The following is a 20,108-nucleotide window of genomic DNA, read 5'->3' as shown; positions in this document are numbered from 1 at the left end:
AATCTGCTGACCAAGCAATCACTGCAGGTAATTTAGGTATGACATTGAATCTTTCGATGGAGTTGTTAATTTTACCCCATTCTTTCTTATGATTGTTAAATAATAAATTCACGAGGAGAAGGTATATGAATTAATCCACGAATTTTCATTGCAAGAAGGACTAAACGTCAAAGTAGAGACTATAGCGAGTATCTGAGAATTTTTCTGGATCATTCTACAGACCCAGAACATCGCAAAAATTATGTTATCCGCGTAAAGAAAATTGAATTTGTACGACTTCGGAACTGAATATTTCCGAGTCGTTTGAAATCGAGAGGGTGGTAGGGAATTTATAAACAAATAGAGACAAACATGTTCAACTCAACACTTATAAAACATGATATATTTGTATGCAAAAAGAACAAAATAAATATTCACAGATCATTCGTAACCTACTTCGAATCGCCGCTATCAGCTACTCGTAAAAATAATCGTTAGCCTACGAAGTATAAAACTTAATTAATATCGCTATGGAGATATCCCGACAATGGTGGGGACACACACACGCATACAGTGCACAAACACGCGCCATCGTCGCAATTCAGAATCATGAACTTCGTGTATCTCTGACCTTAAGGATCCGAGTCTCGCTCGATTTCCGTGGATCACCGGATCCCGCCAGTTTCCTCGCAATCCTGTATCACGATTCAATACTTTCATTACACGCTAACAACGCGGGGCCGGGTGCTCGACCGTGTTACCAGACTGCTGGCTTCGAATCAACGTTCTCCGTTATCCGAACGGCATCGAAATGTCAACCTAGTTAACCGTCTCTTGTGCGCTCGGGTCGAATCACGAATGTTTCTTCCTCTTGGAAAATAGAATCTGCAGAACGTGAAAGAGACCGAATTGCTTTCAGACGCTTCGACTTTCCTCGATTTATCACTCGCGAGGCGGCGGACTTTAAATACCGAGATTTATGCTGCGAGCGAGCTTATTCTCCGGGGTAGACGAATTTCTCTACTCGAAGCTGTAAACCCCGGCACAAATACGCGGGATGATAAAAATAAACCAGCTGATCTTCGATTCTCCCGAGACAATCTCCGCGAAAAATATTTGTTGGTCGCATATGAATTGTCCGATTCGTAACAGTAACTTCTTCGTATGCAACGACCCAGTAAAAAGCGAATCCAATCGGGTTTATCCAGCAATCGTTCGAGGAAGTCGAACAACCCGGCCGCGATTTTAAACAATTGAGTATTACACGCGCGTGTACGTATAACGTACAAAGTGTCCGTATGGCAAAATTCGCGAACGCCTTTAACCCTACCCCGGAAAACGTCGGGGAAGGCTCGCAAATGACGGGCGTCGTTCCGCAAAACTCGAAACTACGTTTTCTTAAGTGCTCCGCGTACGAAGTTCGTCGATCGAACTGGAGGGCCGTCAGTCTCGTGACCCGAGATAAAAACGGCAGGAAGAAAGGGCCTGGCTCTCCGGGGCTAGGGAAAACCGAGTCGACGGTAGTTGCAGTTGCATCGGGATGCGCCAATAAATGCCACCGTCACGAACCCGATGCAGCCAACGGAGGAAGATGCTCGGAAAAAGAAAAAACTGAGCGTCCTGGCGGAAAAGTATTCGATCCAACAAATCAAGCCTTTAGCATTGTAATCATTCGTATATTTGACGTCGACAATTTTCTTGTTAACAAATAAAACAAATTTAACGATAAAATTCAATACAAAGCTGAGTATGTTCGATTTTTTACAAGTTACAGATTCAGAAAATTTAGGACATAATCGTTCCCAAGTAGAGGAAATTGCTTAAACAATTTCTGAAAGTAAGTCGAGCTAAGTAAATTTTTTTTACAATTTTCACATACCGAGTCCCTTATGCCACATTCAGTGAAAGCACAAGAGTATTCGTTACTTGATTAATATTTCGTCTAAATATCGCACTAACTCTTTAAATATCTACGTAATACTATCATTCACTGGAGTAGTTCTCTCAACGATCACCACTTGTGATTTCGATCGAATATTTTCCGCCAGGGCCAGATTTCGCTTCAGAATACGATCGTTTGCGCGTCCATGTGCCACGTTCCCTACTTTGTACTGCCTTCTACCCTGTGTCGTTCTCGAACGGTTCCAACCGGAAATGTTCGCTAGAAGTACAGAAACCGTCTCATCGACCGCGTCCGGGGCCAAAGGGCGGCGCCAGAGTCACCGGAGGGCGTGGCTACAGTCGAGCCAGAGCGCGGAGTGGTCGGCCCGGACGGTCACGTGACACCAGCGCCTGCGCGACGCTATCTCGAGTCCTGCTGGCCTGTCTACAGGCCTCTAAGTTACCTTACGAGTTACAGAAGATTTCTACTACGGACTAACTGAATCTGAGTTTTCAAGACTCTGCAGGATCTAATGGTCCAGGGACCTCCTCTGGCTCGTCGCGCTACACACGAGCCATGTTCGAACTGGGAAAGATCCTAGGGCGTTCTACAAATTTCGGGAACTAACTAATCCCAAGGATCGCACACTCTGCGATCAATTCCGACGAACTTCTACAGTCGGTTATGCACTGAATCACCTGATCAACCAGGTCATCCTTGCGAATCACAGCCAAGGTGTTCATCCTTCACAGTCTCGTGCCTTTGTCAACTTCGTTGGTCACGTCCAGGGAGACTGTCTTCAGCGCGTTCAGCTTCTCGATATAACCGATATCGATGTGAAGCTTTCCGTTACCGTCCACCGTGCCCTGAAGAGTCTTCTCGGCGCCGTTTGCTATGGAGGCCACCGAGGATGCCGTGGTGGTGTTGATGTTGTTGTGCTCGTTCTGCAGCCTCGTGCTGCTGGCGTACAGTCTCCGCCTTCCGGGGAAGAAGCCTGACATCTTCACTGCCAAAGGATGGAGCAGATGTTTTTCGTACATGTCTGCTTCGGCGTCAGCGGTGATTAGGCTGACGATGATGCCGACGACGACTGTGGTCAGGCTGCCGATCAAAGCGTAGTACATGTAGGTGATACTGTAGAGGTACTGCAGGAAATTGGTGGGCTCGTTGACAACGTTGTTGAGGACCACGTTCTCCGTTTCGTTGGTGAAGCCGGGGCTGGAGTAGTACGAGTTGCCTGGCTGAGTGATCCACGGAGAGAACGTGTCGTTGTGACAGTTCTCCGTTGACAGTGGCAGCGTCTCTACCGTGTTGCTCACCGTCAGGTGACCGAAAGTGATCCAGAGGGTCGTTATGTGGCTGAAGATCATTCCTGCTACCGCGCCCTTCCAGTTAGCACATGGTACCAACATGGCTAGCAAGAAGACTCCTAGCAGTGGACCCGAGGTGGCTGATGTCATCAACATTGAGGACTCGATCACTCCCGACAGCATCGCTACCAGGAAACTGACGCCAATGATCAATACACCGTAGATCACACTGATGAGCTTGATGAAGTTCAACTGCTGCTTGTCCTTCAGGTTCTTCAACGATGGTATCTGACCCAGAAAGTCCTCGAACGTCACCGTGGCTAACGAATTCAAGTTGGAGACTGCCAAGGTGAGTGCACTGTTGAACAACGTTGCCATAACCAGACCCAGAAGACCTGGCATGTTCAGGAACTTGTCTTCAACGTAGAACGGCACGATCTCATCGAATTTCGAGATGTAGCCCAGACTTAGGGGATCACAGTCGGCGTAGTTGGCGAAGATTACCATTCCCACTACCCATGACAGCGAGAAGAGCACGAAGATTATGGGCATGTTGGCCATCATCGTCCTGGAAAGAAGGATTCAGTTAACATGTGAAATAAATTGAGTTGTTCGGAAGACAGTAAGATCATTATAAGTTAGCAACGTGGAATGGTCAAGAGATTTAATTAGTGGCTTGTTTGATATTGCGGAACCACGTGACAGTTGTTTAACAATTTTGTTTATGTCATTTTAAGTGTTTCCCACTGTTATCCTTTTCGATTACTATCCTTTTTCTTTTTGTGGGTGGATGTGTTTTAATACGATTTTAAGTCGACGAACAATTTTTACTGTTTTTTTTCTTTGTTCTTTTCGGTATCATTAAAGCCGGCGGGTTTACGTCATTTTGTCTCCTCAGTGTTTTGTTTTGGTACAATTTTCTGAATCCAAGTAGGTTTTAATGACATGTGTCATTAGCAGTCTGGAAACCGTCATGAGAAATAAAATGTTCCCGAGTAAGTTGTAAGAAACCGAAGTCAAATAAAAATGTATTCCTTCTATTTAACAATTTTAATAATTACAATAGTATTTCTATATTTGCAACAACCCCCACCCCCACATTCAAAGACAATTTAAATGTCCACCAAAAAGTATCAAAGAGCTTCTTTCTGCTAACAAAGGGAATGATGTGAGGTCGCTTTCCAGGAATTAACTGTTAAATACCGTACGCAGAAATGTGACTGATTGGAACCGGATGATTAATTAGCGGAAGGCTGGATAACGTCGCGCTCGAGGGATCAAACAAATCGGATTAACCTCTCTAAGGGAGCAAGCAGCTCCCGCTTGTAACAACGGGGACCGTATGTCCTTTTTCCGTATGTCCTTTCTCCACTCGATATTGTTGACCTTACGCCACGCCGACTGGCTGTCACTGAAAGTTTGGCAGTCTGCCATTTAACCCCGTCTCTCCATCCCCACCCCGTTCAGCACAGAAGCCATTGATTACGCGGTAACGGGAAGTGCGGCCGGAATTTCGCGAATCGGAAAGCGTTCGAACGTTACTTCTTGTTTAAACATTCGTTGTGCATACTCATTACACGTGTCGATGAGTAATTTACCTTTTTGCCGGATCCCTTGCCCAACCGATTTTTCATCCGACTGCACCAGTCGTTAATCATTCGCCGGAAGGGGTGGGCACGCTCTCAACAAACACCCATTAAATGTTCACACTATACTAAATGGACATGTAGAACATAACTTGCTTTCTCGAAATCTCCTATTGAAACATGGAAGTATTTTTTATTCGAAATAAAATAAAGAAGAGAGCAAGGGAATTTGAAACAGGGCCTGGATGAGACCTAATTTGCAACTTAATCAGTTGATTAGCAAACGCAACAGTTGCCGATGAAAAACATAAAACTCGCATTCTTTTTGATCTGAATCTAAAATCTTCTTTATGAAATTGACTCAGTATTACCAGACAAGGTTTCCATTCAGAATTTAACTTTAAAAAAATTCCAGTATTGTCGTGGTTCTTTCTCGAGACAATTCTTTATTCAGCAGCTAAAGTATGAACATTTTTCGACTGTCTTTCAAGATAATTTTTGTTCCATTACTGAGATGAAACCGACCTGGAAACCGAAGGTTCCTGAAGAAAATACATTTTCCGGCACGTTTCCAAAGCCGTAGAATTATTTTTGTAGGGGCAACGTGTGCCCAGCAGTTTTATCTGAAATCGTCGCGACACGCGTCCTTCTCCCAAACCAATAAAGCCGCGAAACGCACGATGAAGCGTGTTTCCGCGTGACATTACGCCCGCGATTACAGTCCAATAAACCTGTATCCGCGTGGACGATTTTATCGCTGCGTGCCATGATTCTAGTCTAATAAAAATCAACAGCTAACAGCAACAGTTTCCAGACTTATGCTTTGAAGAACCGGGCCAACATGTTTAAGAATTTTTTTCGAGAAAACTAATGTACCCTTCTTAAAGCGAGTTGTCTTATTTGAAAGTACATGTATCGCACTAGCTACAGTAATTTTTGTGTTTCGAAATATTAAGGAATGGCTGAGTAGCAGCTTTTCAAAATCAACACAGAAAGCAGAAAACAGCTTTTGGAAGGCAGGCTATTACTCAGCCATTTCTCAAGTTTTCTCGACAAAAAAATTACTGCAACTACCACAATGTACGTACCTTCGAATAAGGTCCTTGTTTAAAAACAGGTCCATTAATTTCTTCCCGGAAAAAATTCCCAAAAATCGCGTCGCTTACGGATGGTTAACCAGACGCGACCCGTCAATAAACTATTTCTGTCGTGCCAAAGGCCCTTCCAAAGTAGACCTTTCGTCGTCGATATTTCACCCGGAAAAAGGGTTGAAAATAAACTGTTCGCGATCGTTGCAGAGTATTCCTCCCTTTTTCGTTCTTGTTTTTTGATCGGAGCCCGTAGAGATTCGAAGCGACGGGAAAAACTGTATGCATCGCGAACGGCGCGCGATTTTTTCTCTTTTACGGGTTTTTTCGTGCCGTCGAATGGCTGATAAGCGTACCGTGGACGCATGATGCTTCCTTCGGAGCGGATCTTTCAGCTATGGCCGGCATTGTGAACTGCGGAGCACTCGGCGAATTATTTTCAACGCCTCCGCGGAAACGGTTCGCTTTTCAACGTGAGTGGTCGACGGTGAAACACGCGACCTCTAGAAAAAATGCTTCTAATAGCTTAAAAGACGTGTGCACAATGTCTGTTTACAGAATGGAATTCTAATGAAGCTGATCCGTTTAAAAACTGCCTAAAAATTTTTCTATAGAAACTTTGTATAAGGGAATGTAAAATAGTCACGCTTAGTGCTCCGCCAACCTGGTGTTAGAGAAAGAAATTGTTAAATGTCTCCTGGTGCTCGCAGCAGACGCGGACAATTTCCATTTTGCATAAAGATCCGCACTATAGTTATCAAGATGGGTTGCTTTCGGGTGGTTAATCCGTTTAATCGCGGCGCGGAAATTCGCGAAGTTAATGGCAGGCGAAAATTCGGGCCGGCAGCGGCGAGGTCAGCGTTCGCCTGAGATTCGCAATTTGCGTCGGAATTGCTCGGGTTTCGGGGGTGTGGAGGGGGCTGGCCCGTGAATACTGAAATTTCCGGAAGCCCGGTACGGCTTCGGAGCACGCACGGAATTAGCATTTTACGCGTCTGATATGTAAACAAGTGTCGCACTGATAAAGCCGGCCACCGTTTACTCTGGACCAAGAAAATCACGATCCACGAACGGTTTATTCGCGGAAAAATCGCGGATTAGAGCCCTTGCGAATCCGCGCTGCCGAGCCGGTCCTTACCGTCGCCATTGTTCCCGTTTTTCAGCTCTAACAAGCCCCAAAGCAACGAGAATTTGCTGCCCGAATCCTGTGTCCGTTTACCACCGTTGAAATATTCTTTGGCATTAAATGCAAAACACGAGAGACTCAAACACCTATGTCATGTGACTTAGAAAGTTATTGTCTGTTTGCTGTCCGTGTAGATATTTCGCAGGATATTGTTCTGTCGAGCTTTACGTACAGTTCCCATTTAGTTTACAGTGCGTCCCATTCTCGAGAAATTATCGTCATTTAAGCTGTGACAATTTCGGGTTAAACTTCACCGTGGCAACCCAGAAATTTTTAATTTTTCACTATATAATCCAGCACATTTTTGCGAGAAAATGCCAAAAATCGAAGTTTTAAGGCGAGGAATTTTCTGGTTCGAAAGTTATCGGTGAAGTTAAGCCTAATTCCGTGAAAAAAGTAGTATGACCATGTAATAACACTCATTTTGTAGTTTAAGAAGCACACGAGGGACAATGTTGTCTTTGTTTGATTTTTGGAGTTCTCTTGAGACGTGAACAATGTGTCGTTGGTAAACTGAAATTAGAACAAGAGATTGATGGTTTTCTTGTAATAATAAACGTTAGTGAAATGCACATGAAAATTGTGTGTTTTACGAGCGCAGTGAACGCGCGAATACTGTACAGGATACTGGAAATAATCGTGTGCACCAGTTATGGGAGAGCCAAGCTGCCAATATTGGTTTTATGATTACGAAATTTATGGAAAAGTTTAGAATTTCTATAAAAACTGTGTTAACAGTGTGAAATACTAGACAAACGTGTACCACTAGGAAAAGTGTTTTAAATAATATTGTTCTCAGTGAGAATTTGCACGAACATACGGATGTTTATCAACCAACGTAGCGTTTGACTTGTTATGTAAGTAAAGACGTGTATAATGGAAGGTTACTAAAGTTAAAATTTCAAGAAAAACATATTTGCACAATCGTAATGGCTATAATTTTTGCCAACGTGAACTTTAATAGTACGTTCTACCCGATAATGTTGCTTGATAGCTGCAACAGTCGCTATCAATTTAGGAACGGAAATTGTTTATGACATTTTAATGATACCTACAATAATAGTACATTTGTTGCACAGAGGACAATTTTGTAGCGATTACGCCAGAGATTAACAAGTCAGATGTATCGGAGAAACAATGCAAGCTGCGTACGAGTTATAAGTAGCCATAAACTTTCCTTAAACTTGCTGATAAACATTTCCAGAAAAAAATTATATAAACAAACACCGTCAGAAGTCCTTCAAAACATAAATGAAGGAGAACATATCTCAATTTTCTGTGTAAAGTGGTTACAGAGGACGAACTTTTAATTATCAATTAGTCTAGTTTGTAGAGGACATTTAATTTAGCAATTAAACTTGTTGAACGATGAAGTGAACTTTCTTCTGAAAAATGACTTTAAACGGTAGATGAAAATGTCCAGGATCACTGTTGATCAAACGTGAGCCTTATCGACGTTTAGATGTTTACTGTTTAATACTCAACTAATCAGACAACTAATTCATGTAATTCAAATAAACTTTTATGCCATTAATCAATAGTCTATTAGCCAACATTCCATCAAGCACGTAATAAAATATTTTCTATCACAATATCTTTCAACGCTTGACAATTTTTAGAAATAATACAAGGGTTGTAAAAATGCCTCTCAAATTTCACTAAACTAAGGCTCCTATAATATTTACTTAGCATATTTAATAGCGTTACTCTCACTACAATACTTTCGCCCCAAAAAGTTTCCTTAAAAAGGGTATTATTATGTTAATGCTGGAAGAAAAAGATTAGTGTGCAGCACAACCATAAACCAGCCACTTAGGGATTAAACCAGAACAATAATCGGCGAATCAAACTGTGCTCTCGAGCACCACAATTAATTTTTAACGATCGCGTACACGGAACCGGCAGTTTCGCGTGGGATTCATGCTCCCGTTGGATCTTCTCGATCATTCTCGTTCCCCTGAATCCTCGACGGTTTCGCGTGGCGGTAAGGGGCCACGTTTTCAATTAAAGGGTCAATCGTGCTCGCAGACACGTGCGAGTGAGTCATCGTCACGCCGAGGGAAGCGCAATTTTTGCCATAAACGCGCGTGCGCGAGCGCGCAGGCTGTCTTATCGGTCATTATTATGATCCGGCGGCATGCGTCGCGTGACGCCGCATGATAACCGGCCGAAACCGCTCTCCGCATTATGCAAATCGTAACACTTATCTGCCCGTTATTTTCATTTCTGATTGGCCGGTAATCGGCTTCCCCTCTCCCCAGTTTATCGAAATCCCGGGGCAAACAACTGGAGTCTCGATCGTTTCTCGATCCACGCGGCTCTTGTTCGCAACCTCGTTTCTCTCATCGATCGTCTTAGGGTAGTTTCAACTCCCGCCCTCGAACACCGGGAGAAGCTGCTGAGAGCTATGCTCGAAATCGAGAGCTCGGCTCGCACAATTTTCATAGTTTTACTGCGCGAGCTGCTTTCGAGTACCCAACCCAAATCGAATCACACTGCTACGATATTTTCGTGCTTTTTATCCGAAACTCGAATCCCAGATTTTTGTTCGAAATCATACTCTTTGGGGTTGCTAAACTCGGACGAGCAGACGCTCTTTGATTTTATTTGGGACAAGCAAGGGTGGCTCTTGGGTGCCGGGTTATTCTTTATGACATGCGAATTTACTTCGGTTTTCTTGGAAGGTGGTAGATCATACTAAAGTAAAACTTGATAGATCATACACAAAATAGAAAGTACATTTATAGAATTTGAAAATTCTGTATTACTTTTGTCTGCTTACAATTACCGAGAAAAGAAATAAATGTCCATGTAGCTTCTGTGTCTTGCAAACAATTTTTCTTTCGTGTAATGAATGAATGGCATTTGTCGAACACTAATGCAAGAAAATTTGTCGGTATATCGCAGTGTAAAAAATTATGCAGGATGCGTTGCAGTGTTTTGAACGAAGGAGTTCCAAGAATTCAAAACAACTATGTTTACCGACTCGTAGACACCAATTAGAAATTACATAACAATTTTCCGGTATTTGTCCACAATCAAACCTGTTGAGATCGAATTGATCTCTTTTGGGGCTCAATATCAACAATTCACCTTATAAATATAATAGAATATTCATTTTGAATTTATGTCGAGAAAAAATTAAAAATCGTGGCAATGCTTCGGCCAATTGGGATCACAATGTGCCCAGGCAGGCTCTCCTATATACAATGGCTCTAAAAGTTATTCTCACCGCCAAAAATTGAGCGAATAATCGATGATTTTTATACTCTGGGCAAAAATAGGGATTTGCGAGGCGAGCTCGTAAAACGAATATGTTTTCCCTTGCATGAATAATGGCTAGTACTTGGATTGAAATGTGTAAGCGATAGCCTTATCAATGAATAGCTCAAGTTATACGATTCATTGTTCGAGTGGAGCAGCAGTTATAGTACGCCCTTGCCATAAACCGACGTCGTATGTGGGCTAGGTACTTTATGCGCTTACGACAGAAGTGAGTGGAATAAAACATAGTAAACGCGTTGGAAGAATCTGGAAATAGTCTCGCTTTAATTTCTGCTAAAATTTTTACCACAGCTTTCACGCCAATTAATGTTTTCGTATTCATTGTCAATTTCTACTTTAATCTTGAATTAATTCTCTTTTAAATTTTGTGTTGCAATGTTGGTAAAACAGCCTGTCAGATGGTTCGAGAAAAGCCAAGGACAGCGATTTCTTTAGCTCGTGATACGAAGATGAAGGACACGCGTCTTCTATCAACGGATGGGATTATGTTATGAGATAATTGTTTAAATATGGAGAACGTGCGTCCTCGGCTCTGATTCTGGCGAACCTGTGGAAGTTGATATAGAAAAATCGACTTAATACTCACTGGACGACCTTCCTCTGGCTAGTCATGCTGCAGTACCTCTGCACGAAGTTCTGTTGACAGCCGAAGATGGACAGACTCATGAACAGCTGGCCCAAAGTGGCCGACAGCGTGGTCACTCTCAGCGTTGGGTCCGTGTCCATGCTGAGGAAAAGAATATTCCTTCATTAAGACCTGAGTAATCGAGATTTTAAATAATTTGTTTGTTCAACCCCCTTCGTCTCTGCTAAGAACAATTGGAATTCAAGCTACGACTGTTATTTTCTCGCGAAGCGATTTTCCGAGTGTACCATGGGGAATTTACATTTACAAATTGACAGTTCGGATAAGTGGTTTGTGAAAATCCGAGTGAACAAGGCTCTTTGTGGGGAGACACCTTGAATTGATGTTTGCGCGACTTATGCTAAACTTTCATAGACTGCTTCCTGGAAGCTAGGACCGTACATCATTTGGTTTTGCAATGGCGGTTACCAAGAGGTCATATCGAGTGATTATTATTAAGAGCACGCAACTAGATCAAGCAGAATTATTGATATTAATAATGACAATTATAGTGAAATGGTCGACACCGAAATTAATTTAGAAAACGAAAAAGGATATTATTTCTGATTTGACCTAACGTTTACTCATCCATAGAGACTGTGAAATCAACAGAAGAGGTGGACGATGGTTAATTTGATGGATAACTAATTAAACATAAAATGGTAAGCTAGGAAGTGGGCTATCAGTTCAGAAGTGAAAGGTCCATCAATTCAAGTGGATCTTTCAGAATAAATCTCTTCTGTAGAATCGACCGATAACGCCGTTATCCAGCCCCATCGTTTCGTTATCGGATCAGGATTTTTGAGATCGCTACGATCTGTATGTTTACACTTACTTGAAAAAGTCAAGCCGGCCGCGTTCGTACGTCACGTTCACGACTTTATCGGGTCCCATATCGGCGGTGCCACGGGCGATTATCACCAAAGAGACACCGATCATTGTCAGGCCTTGTATCACGTCCGAGAGAATGGCCGCTTTTAGTCCTCCCTGGAAAATGATCGATCGTTCGATTACACTTCCACCGGTGCGATCAATTAACACTGCTTGCGTCACAGATTCACGACAACAATCGTAATCCGCGCAGGGAAAATCGAATTAATTGTTTGCGCCGTTGTTCGATACCGTGACTCGCTATCGAACGTACACGAAGCCGATGACATCATTACATCATTACCAATATTTTGTTAACTTTTTCTCATACATTACAGTTCGTTCTACCAAATTTTTTATCGAACATAAAACGGTCCGAAAATTTAAAAAATTATGGGGTCAGCGAAAGGTAGCCGGTGTTTGGAAATCATTAAAAACTCGAAGACAGGATAAATGGTGGGTATTGACGATTGTTTGTAAATTTACAGATCAGAATGAAACGTGTGGCGCGTCGCGACGCTTTCAGGTGATGTCTCCGACCTCTGTTTACCGGAACTCGTCCCGTATTTACGATCCTTTCGGCCGGAAATGTGACTCGAACGGGCAAGCAGCCTCGCGTGCTCTCTCGATTCCGAAATAATTGATGCCGCGTAAATGTGACCCGGTGAACCCGATTTTAGAGTTCCGGACGCGACCTGTCGTCTTCCGCGGAAAATTTTGCCCATTCTTCACTTTGCCGTTCCACGCAACCCCAATCAATATAAAAAATCGTCGCAACTTTTGTCCACAATTCAACAAAATATTTCAAATACATTACACAGGGCTTCTAAATTAAATAATTGTGGAAGTTGAACCGGTGACTTCAGCTACTAAATTTTTTCTATCATTCAGTTAGTGTATATTTAACACATTTATAAAAATCTAGACCGACATATCCAGTGGGGAGGTACAATTTTAATTTTAATCATTCTTGAAAGTGGCTACAAGGGCAAGGAAAAATCTGACTTGAGTCGTGAAATGTTTGAAATAAATAATGTTCGACTAAACAATTCTCTATCCATCGTAGAAACCTTCCGTGCCGTTTTTATCTTAATGGCACACCATAAAAAATCAATAAAAATCCTTTTCGTCGATCGAAGCATGACATGAAAATACAATAATATTTTTCAAGGATTTGTGTTTCAAGTGCTTCGAACAACGATAAAAATTTGTACCAATGTAATCACGTTCTCATTTCAATCGCACGTAACAAAGAAACAATAAAAATTGTTTCTCCTCAATGGGACAGCGTCCAACATCGAAGCACGATTCTCTTTGTTCGAGATTGATTCTTCAGTTCGGAACAAAGAAAAAATGTCTCGTGACCGTTGCACATACCATGACGCTGAAGATGACCGATATGGATGTGATTCCGATGATGCTGGCCCAGTACGGCAGCCCGATGACGGCTTTCAGTGCGACGCATGGCGTGAATATCGTGACGGCCAAGTTCAGCAGGCTCCGTATCACGTAGGAGAAGCTCGCGATGCATCTGACTAGCTTTGACTTGAACCTGGACGAAATTAGCATAATTAGAAGAGGTCTCGGCTCGGCCGGACATAATCGTTAAGCGTAAAGACGTTCTCAAGGCCCGCGGCGAAATCAAAGTCCGAACCGGCGCGGCGTGTGTTCTTCGGAAGCGCGAAATTTTTATTGAATTCTTTGTTGTTTTCTAGACGGTAAAATCGAGAAGAGGGTTCGGCGATGAGGCTCGATTCGATTTATGCAGGGGGTCCTCTCGAGGTAAACAGAAAATGCAAAGCAGCTTCGGTTTCGGGCGAGCAGCGCGGCGAATTTAAATTTCCTCGTGATCCGTCAAGTCTCGTCATTTTGATAGAATAACAGAGGGATAGGGGATCTCTTGTGAAAGCGGAGATTTCCCTCGCTGTTCCGTCAACGGAGAATATTAAATCCCTTCTCCCCCGAAAACTAATTTTTCGGCGCCACTCCCCCTCCACCGGCCGGCGGAGAAGAAAAGAAAATGAATTTTCGAGGCGAGTTATCGTTTCGGATCCCCGTCCGCTTCCGTTGTTTCCTTTTCGTCTTAATAGGGAGTCGGGAAGACAATTTGCCTGAATCGAATGGATTATTTATAGCCTCTCTCGAGTATAGTGACTCCGCTAATTGCCGCGGCAAGCATAGCTCCTAGCCGACAAAACACAAAATGAGTCACGCGCACCGGCACGTCGCGGCGTCTTGACTCGATAATTCATCGGCTAGCATGTTTCTGTCTTTTAAGCGTGTTTGCGCCAGGGGACTGGGAACTTTAATAGCCAATTATGCCCGGTCGAATCTGTTTTCGTTGCAGTTCCCGTCTGAAAGAACTTGTTCTTTCTCGAGACGATGGATCAAAAGCTGTGACACCACTTGTTTGCGTGTTTCTTCTCGCGTTGGGCTCGACACGTCAGACCTCACGTGGCAAAGAAATGAATTTTTTTACACGCCGCCCCGCTTTGAATTCTCGCGATGACGCAACGTCGTTGTGCTTTGAACTCTGATGTTACTGTCTATCGAGATTCTGTTGCCTTTTTGTCACGAAAATATACCTTTACTGCCATTAAAAAGATATAAATTACATGAACTCTGGTTTCATCTTCTATCTACAATACTTTATCAGACAATCCAAAAAGTCTATAAAACTCTATCAAACCGCCCCAAAAGAATCGTCGACAATCTACATCAAAACTCCGTCAAGACAGTAACAAATAATTCGAAACCGTCAACAACAAGTAGAACTCGAATCGAAAACCGATCCTCCATACTAATCACTCCCAGAACCAGCATCGGTCTCCAAAACTCATTCCCAATTTCCATGCAAACCAACCCCCAGCATCAGACACCCCTTTCATCCAATCGTGGCACGCGCGAATCGGGTCAACACAGCAGACAATTACCTCATATCCAAGTACTGGTAGACGGACGTGATGCCGAGGCTGTAGTAAACAGGAACGAAGATGAAGCAGACGATGGGGTACGCGAGCAGCATACCATAAACAGTCTCCCACATCGCGCTGCCCCTGTAATACAGCTCGGACGGGTACCCCAGAAAGGACCTGACCCCCAGAGTGCCCCTGGCGATCGAGAGCATCATGGCGCCCATGGACACGCTCCCGGTGGCGAACACATAATCGGCCTTGGTGGTCTCCTTCCGTCGTCCCCGGAACTTCTCCCATAGCGGGATGACGAACGAGGCGATGATGCACCCGACGAACACCAGATAGTCGATCACCATGGACGACGGGTTGATCGTCATCCTGGAGTGTCCTGCTGGCCGGTGTCAACCCTTACCCTCGAGTCCTTCGTGGTACCGAGAAAACCGAGTGTATCGACGTTAGCTGCGACCTCTGCGATCGTCTTTATGGACTTCGTGTTTGAAACGGACGCGAGACAGTTTACCGAACCTAGGTTCGACCTAGGTGTCTTTGATCTCTACGTTGAACCAGGCGAAACGATTGTCCTCAAAATCTGCCGGTACCCGTGTCCGTGAATCTTAGCAGAGCGCGTGTAGACGTTGAATAATTCGATCAAGTGTGTGCGCGTGTGTGTGTGCGTGTGTTGTGACGCGTGCGAGAGAATTGCGAATGTTCAAATGCAATTTTCGCGGGCAATGCGATTGTCGTCTTTCCCGCTGTCCCGATACGATCAATGCGACGCGATCGGTGGCGACGGAACGTACTGACTAACGCCGACCGTTAACCACTTCACGTTATTATGCTCAACACCCGGAGAGAGATAGACAGCGCTGCCATCGAGAGCGACGGAGACCGACGCCGACTATCTTCCGGAAAACGGTGGAGGGGTTGCCGGTGGAAGGGACTAGAGAAGACCAAGACAGCCGGTGCCTGTCGAGCTTTTTTTCTTATCCGCCTATCGTTATTATTTATCGAAACCGTCTCCTCGCGAGAGTATTTGCATGACGAAAAACTGTCACGCTCCGTTCCTGGATACACCCACCGCGTATTTCGTACCGATCGACGACACGGAGATTACTCGGATACGGCCGGAAATTCTGTTATGACGGTATTAGACGAACGTTTAGGCGACTGGGGCTTGTTTTCACAGCGACGAGCCTTTTACGACGCGATTCTTCGATCACGAGCATCTCTGCGATACGATTTATGGCAGATTTTCCGCACGATTTCGGTTTCAGCGTTGAGTCGTCAGGAGGTTGCGGCATCGCGCGTGGTTTCGGGATTTTGGAATTTGACGGGGAACGTGTTTGGAGCTTCAGAAGAGTTTTCGGTTCTTAAAACTCGAGATTCATCGTTTCATCGTGAGCAGTCTTTAATATTTATGAAGTCTGAATTTGTGAGAGTGGAAAGAAATTTTCACCTAAAATTATGTTATTTTTGCGATTATTTGGAACTTGGTATTATTCGAAATTGAATTTACCTAATTTTAATCATTTCCAGCACTACGATCGCGATATATTAATGTTGAACCTCACTGTAAACCTATAGTAAACTGAACAAATTCCAATATAACTCCTTCATATGCAAATCGGTCCAGGAAAATCAATATTAGTATAAATATTCGTAGTCCAGTTCACCAGCGGTCTATACCGCACCTGCGATCATGTTTTCGTAAGAATTACTATTCTCCCAGCACCGTAGAATTATTTTTATTTCGAGATTGGTGTTTTGGGAGACAAGGCTCCGGTCGAGCAGAAAATTGAACCGCGATCGATCTTTTCTAGGGCAAGAGAAAAGGGCCAAGAAGGGCTGAGCCAAAACAAGAGTAGCTTCCTCGAAAAGGGACTTCGATAGCTCTTGGCCTAGTCAAACAATGGCCGATCGAACTTCTGAGATGCTCGGTGCATGGCTCGAATTTTTGAAGACGATTATGCCGACCCCGTGAACCCGGCATTGTTGCCGAAATTCGCGGAAGTCGGCTCTCGATTGTCTCGGACGCTCCAAAATTTTCCATTCGGAATGGACGTGTCAGCACGTGCTGACCAGAAAAAATGGAACTTCATGAATAATTACTCGGGTTTATGGCAGTTGCGTAACACCTACGAGAAATTCGCGATTGATCTTTATTCAATCTATAGGAAGCCTGTCAATAAGATTCTATTGTGTCATAAATGCAATCGCTACAGATAAAAATTTATTGAAACCGAAGAATAAAAATAGAAAAGTGAAAATAAACTGAGGAAAATAAAAATCTCTCATAAAAATTGGTGACATATTTTTTGACGATTTTCTGAAACCGTTAAACCCCCTCCTAAATAGAGTAGTTAATGGGCTAAACAGTTTATATTAATTTTCTACAGAATTAAATTATAATCTCTTCTCTCGTGTACGTAATGTATGTACATATCTCTGCTCTTTAACCTTCAGCATATTTCGTGTATTTAATTTCGAGACTAGCGTAGTCCGTTTAATAAAAACGTTATTACGGCAGTCACAGTATAATTTGTTGATTACTACACAGTTCACTAAGACGATAATGAAATTCTCCAGGTCTTTGTTCTACTAGATTCCTAACATTTGCCTGCACCATAAATTCATAAATCCTGCCATCCATTTATTGCTGTGATTATTGCATCAACTGTAAAGCTCTTTGGAATGTTCGCAGCAGTCTACTTGATAATTCAGCTTCTCGCTTTTAATTCCTAGAAAGTAATCGTTCTGAGTCAGGCGTTTTACCGAGAAACTCGTTCAATTATCGTTACAAACGTTTCCAATTTACCGTAAAATCAATTCAAATTTCAAAACTGCTTTCTAACACGTTCGCGCACGCTCTTAATCAACTAGAGTTCTTGAATATAATCTTCGTTGCAAAATGAATCATTAGTATATAAATATCGCACTACCAGGCAACGAATGCAAAGTATTTGTCTCATCTCTAATCCTCCAGACTCTACAATTATATTCGACAGCCGATTAATTCGCATTAATTAGAGTCGTCTGGCAGACGAACAAGGAAAAAGATAAATTAATTTTCGTACGCTAAAATCGAATTAATTTCGTTAATTTCGTCTACAGTCCAAAGATGGGTGTGGAATGTTATAAATATTGCTATTTTTAATTTTATACGCATAAAGAAAGCTTACTACGTTTTCTCTTGGATTCCGGCGAATGCAAAGCCTCGTTCTGATTAATTAAAAAAGGATGCCACATTTTTGGCTCGGTCTCTGAGTTAGCAGAAATCAACGCAAAATCAATCGCGGCTATTTACCGTGGCGCGTTTAACCCATTTCCCTCGGCCGATTGACCGAGTGTTTTCAGCTGTGTGGAGGGGGAGGAGGGGGGTGGACAAAACATTTCATACACGAGTCACCCGGATCGAGATTATGCGGTTCTTCTCGCAGATCCGGCGAATAAACCCGCACGGGCTCGCTCGTCGAATCTGCGGGTTCTGCGAACTCCGATAACGGACAGACGCCTCTTCATTTTTCGCAAACTGCCGTTCCGGACAACTTCCGGCGGAAACTTCTTCTTCGGCGAACGTTTTCTACGGTGAAACTCGGCGCAGAACCTTCGCAGAAAATTGATTCGAACGAGATTAAACTATTCCGAGTAGATTCCCCACGGCCGGGAAATGATTTCCGAAGGAGAACTCGAGCATCGACTCTCTTGTTTTATGCATTTGTTTAAATGTATTATACATCGCTGAAAAAAAGGAAGAAAAAAAAACACCGCGACGCGGTGACCGTCGAGCGGTCATGAAACTTTCATGCGATTGCAAAAACTACGTCGAGACGTGTCGCTTGGTTGCGGTTACTTGGAGTCATCGTATTTTGTTCATTTCGAAGAACCTTAAGTGCATTTATTCGTGCAGATATTAAAGAAGAGTCGTGTCTTGTCAACAATTTGAAAGAAACGTGATCCTTGGAAATTTTTTTCTAGAAAATTAGTGGATTTATTTTTAAAACGAGTGCCTTATTTAAAAGCATATATACTGTACTACATGTAGGCATTTTTTTGTTGCAAAATCTTAAAAAATTGCCTGAGGGATAACCTGGAGGATATTTCCCTAAGAGAATGATTTTTCAGAGCTGAATGATCTGCAATTATGCTCGCTGTCGCCGCCATTTTACTTATCTTTGTCTAGTGGATAATTATCGTTACAGCATTATTATGTACAATCGCTGTTTGATTGCACACGTAATAATCATATTTAAAAAACAGTCGGGTTACAATCATGATAAAAGGCTTTTGATCAGATATGATCGACTGTCGAAATACTTATTCGTTTGACGCGATGCCTACGTCAAACCATTATGTTTTTCACGATAACTCTAGCACGAACAATATGCTCTATCCTCTACGATCACATGTCGTTCACGAAGAATCTGCTTTATCCTCCGTGATCACGTGTCGTTCACGAATAACGTGCTTTATCCTCGGCGATCACGTGTCGTTCACGGGTGATTTGCTCTATCCTTTACGATCTAAAAATCGTGGAATCTTCTGGTAACCAAAATCTATAGGTGAATTTATGTTTCGTAATTTATGTAGAATAGAATTCATTCGACTATTTGGATCCCGAAGAATATGTGCTCTTAGAAATTTTCAGAGCCAACTGCCACAATAAATGAGAACAAGATATCAACAATTAAAGTTCACCGCGTTTTAAGTTCAATGTCGCTGTCGTGTGCAATATCCTTAAAATGCGAATGCTATCAGCATCATATCATCATAATAGAAATTTTATCCTGTATCCTTCAAGGATCCTTGTGTCCATAGCGCGTGAAAAATCGCGATTAAAAAGTATAGTTTTACAGCGATCCGTCCTCCACCCCCAGCAACGCGAGATACGAAGATCGCGTACGTGACGAATTATGCAAACACCGATAGCCTGGCATGCCGCAACTGGATTCATCTGCTCCAGTTCAACAGATACGCGCCTGTCTCGTAAATAAGCCAGTATTTATGTATATTCTACATATGTTCATATACTATATCGCCCGCGGCACGTGACACAAGAGACACTTGTTTTCTGCGTGCGCATCGGAACTCGTTTAATCTGGCCAATTAATTCGCATTGTCAATCACTGCTCGGCCGGATCGTCGGAAAGGCGTTCGAAGACAACGCCAGCGAACCGGAAGAAATCGAAAACCACGCCTACATATTAAAACCATCCCATGTTTTCTATATTTTCTAATTGGAGACAATTCTCTACCTCGAATAAAATCTGCAAATCAGAAAAATACAATTCTTGCACTAAATCAATTCATCAGAGACAAATGATCATAGGCAAAATGACGAAGAGTCCACAACAGAGCTTGCAATTTTTGCAAAACCTCTTCCAA

General features: G+C 42.9%; 1 protein-coding gene across 4 annotated transcripts in view; it reads right to left on the bottom strand.

The window, feature by feature from the left end:
• Positions 1–354: 354 nt before the first annotated feature.
• The window catches only part of LOC143358415 (sodium-coupled monocarboxylate transporter 1), a 67,332-nt gene continuing 47,578 nt past the window's right edge, over positions 355–20,108 (bottom strand). For all 4 annotated transcript variants that reach the window (XM_076795552.1, XM_076795553.1, XM_076795554.1 and 1 more), the window contains 5 exons: positions 14,745–15,147; positions 13,189–13,363; positions 11,777–11,928; positions 10,903–11,043; positions 355–3,739 (listed from right to left, as the gene is read on the bottom strand). In XM_076795552.1, the coding sequence (XP_076651667.1) occupies positions 2,608–3,739; positions 10,903–11,043; positions 11,777–11,928; positions 13,189–13,363; positions 14,745–15,103 (1,959 nt within the window). In that variant the 5' untranslated portion in view covers positions 15,104–15,147 and the 3' untranslated portion in view covers positions 355–2,607. The remainder of the gene's footprint in view (positions 3,740–10,902; positions 11,044–11,776; positions 11,929–13,188; positions 13,364–14,744; positions 15,148–20,108) is intronic.

Source organism: Halictus rubicundus, chromosome 10 (assembly GCF_050948215.1).
Source record: "Halictus rubicundus isolate RS-2024b chromosome 10, iyHalRubi1_principal, whole genome shotgun sequence".
Taxonomy (NCBI): Eukaryota; Metazoa; Arthropoda; class Insecta; order Hymenoptera; family Halictidae; genus Halictus; species Halictus rubicundus.
The sequence above is the reverse complement of the archived record's forward strand: the minus strand, read 5'-3'. Positions and strand labels throughout refer to the sequence as shown.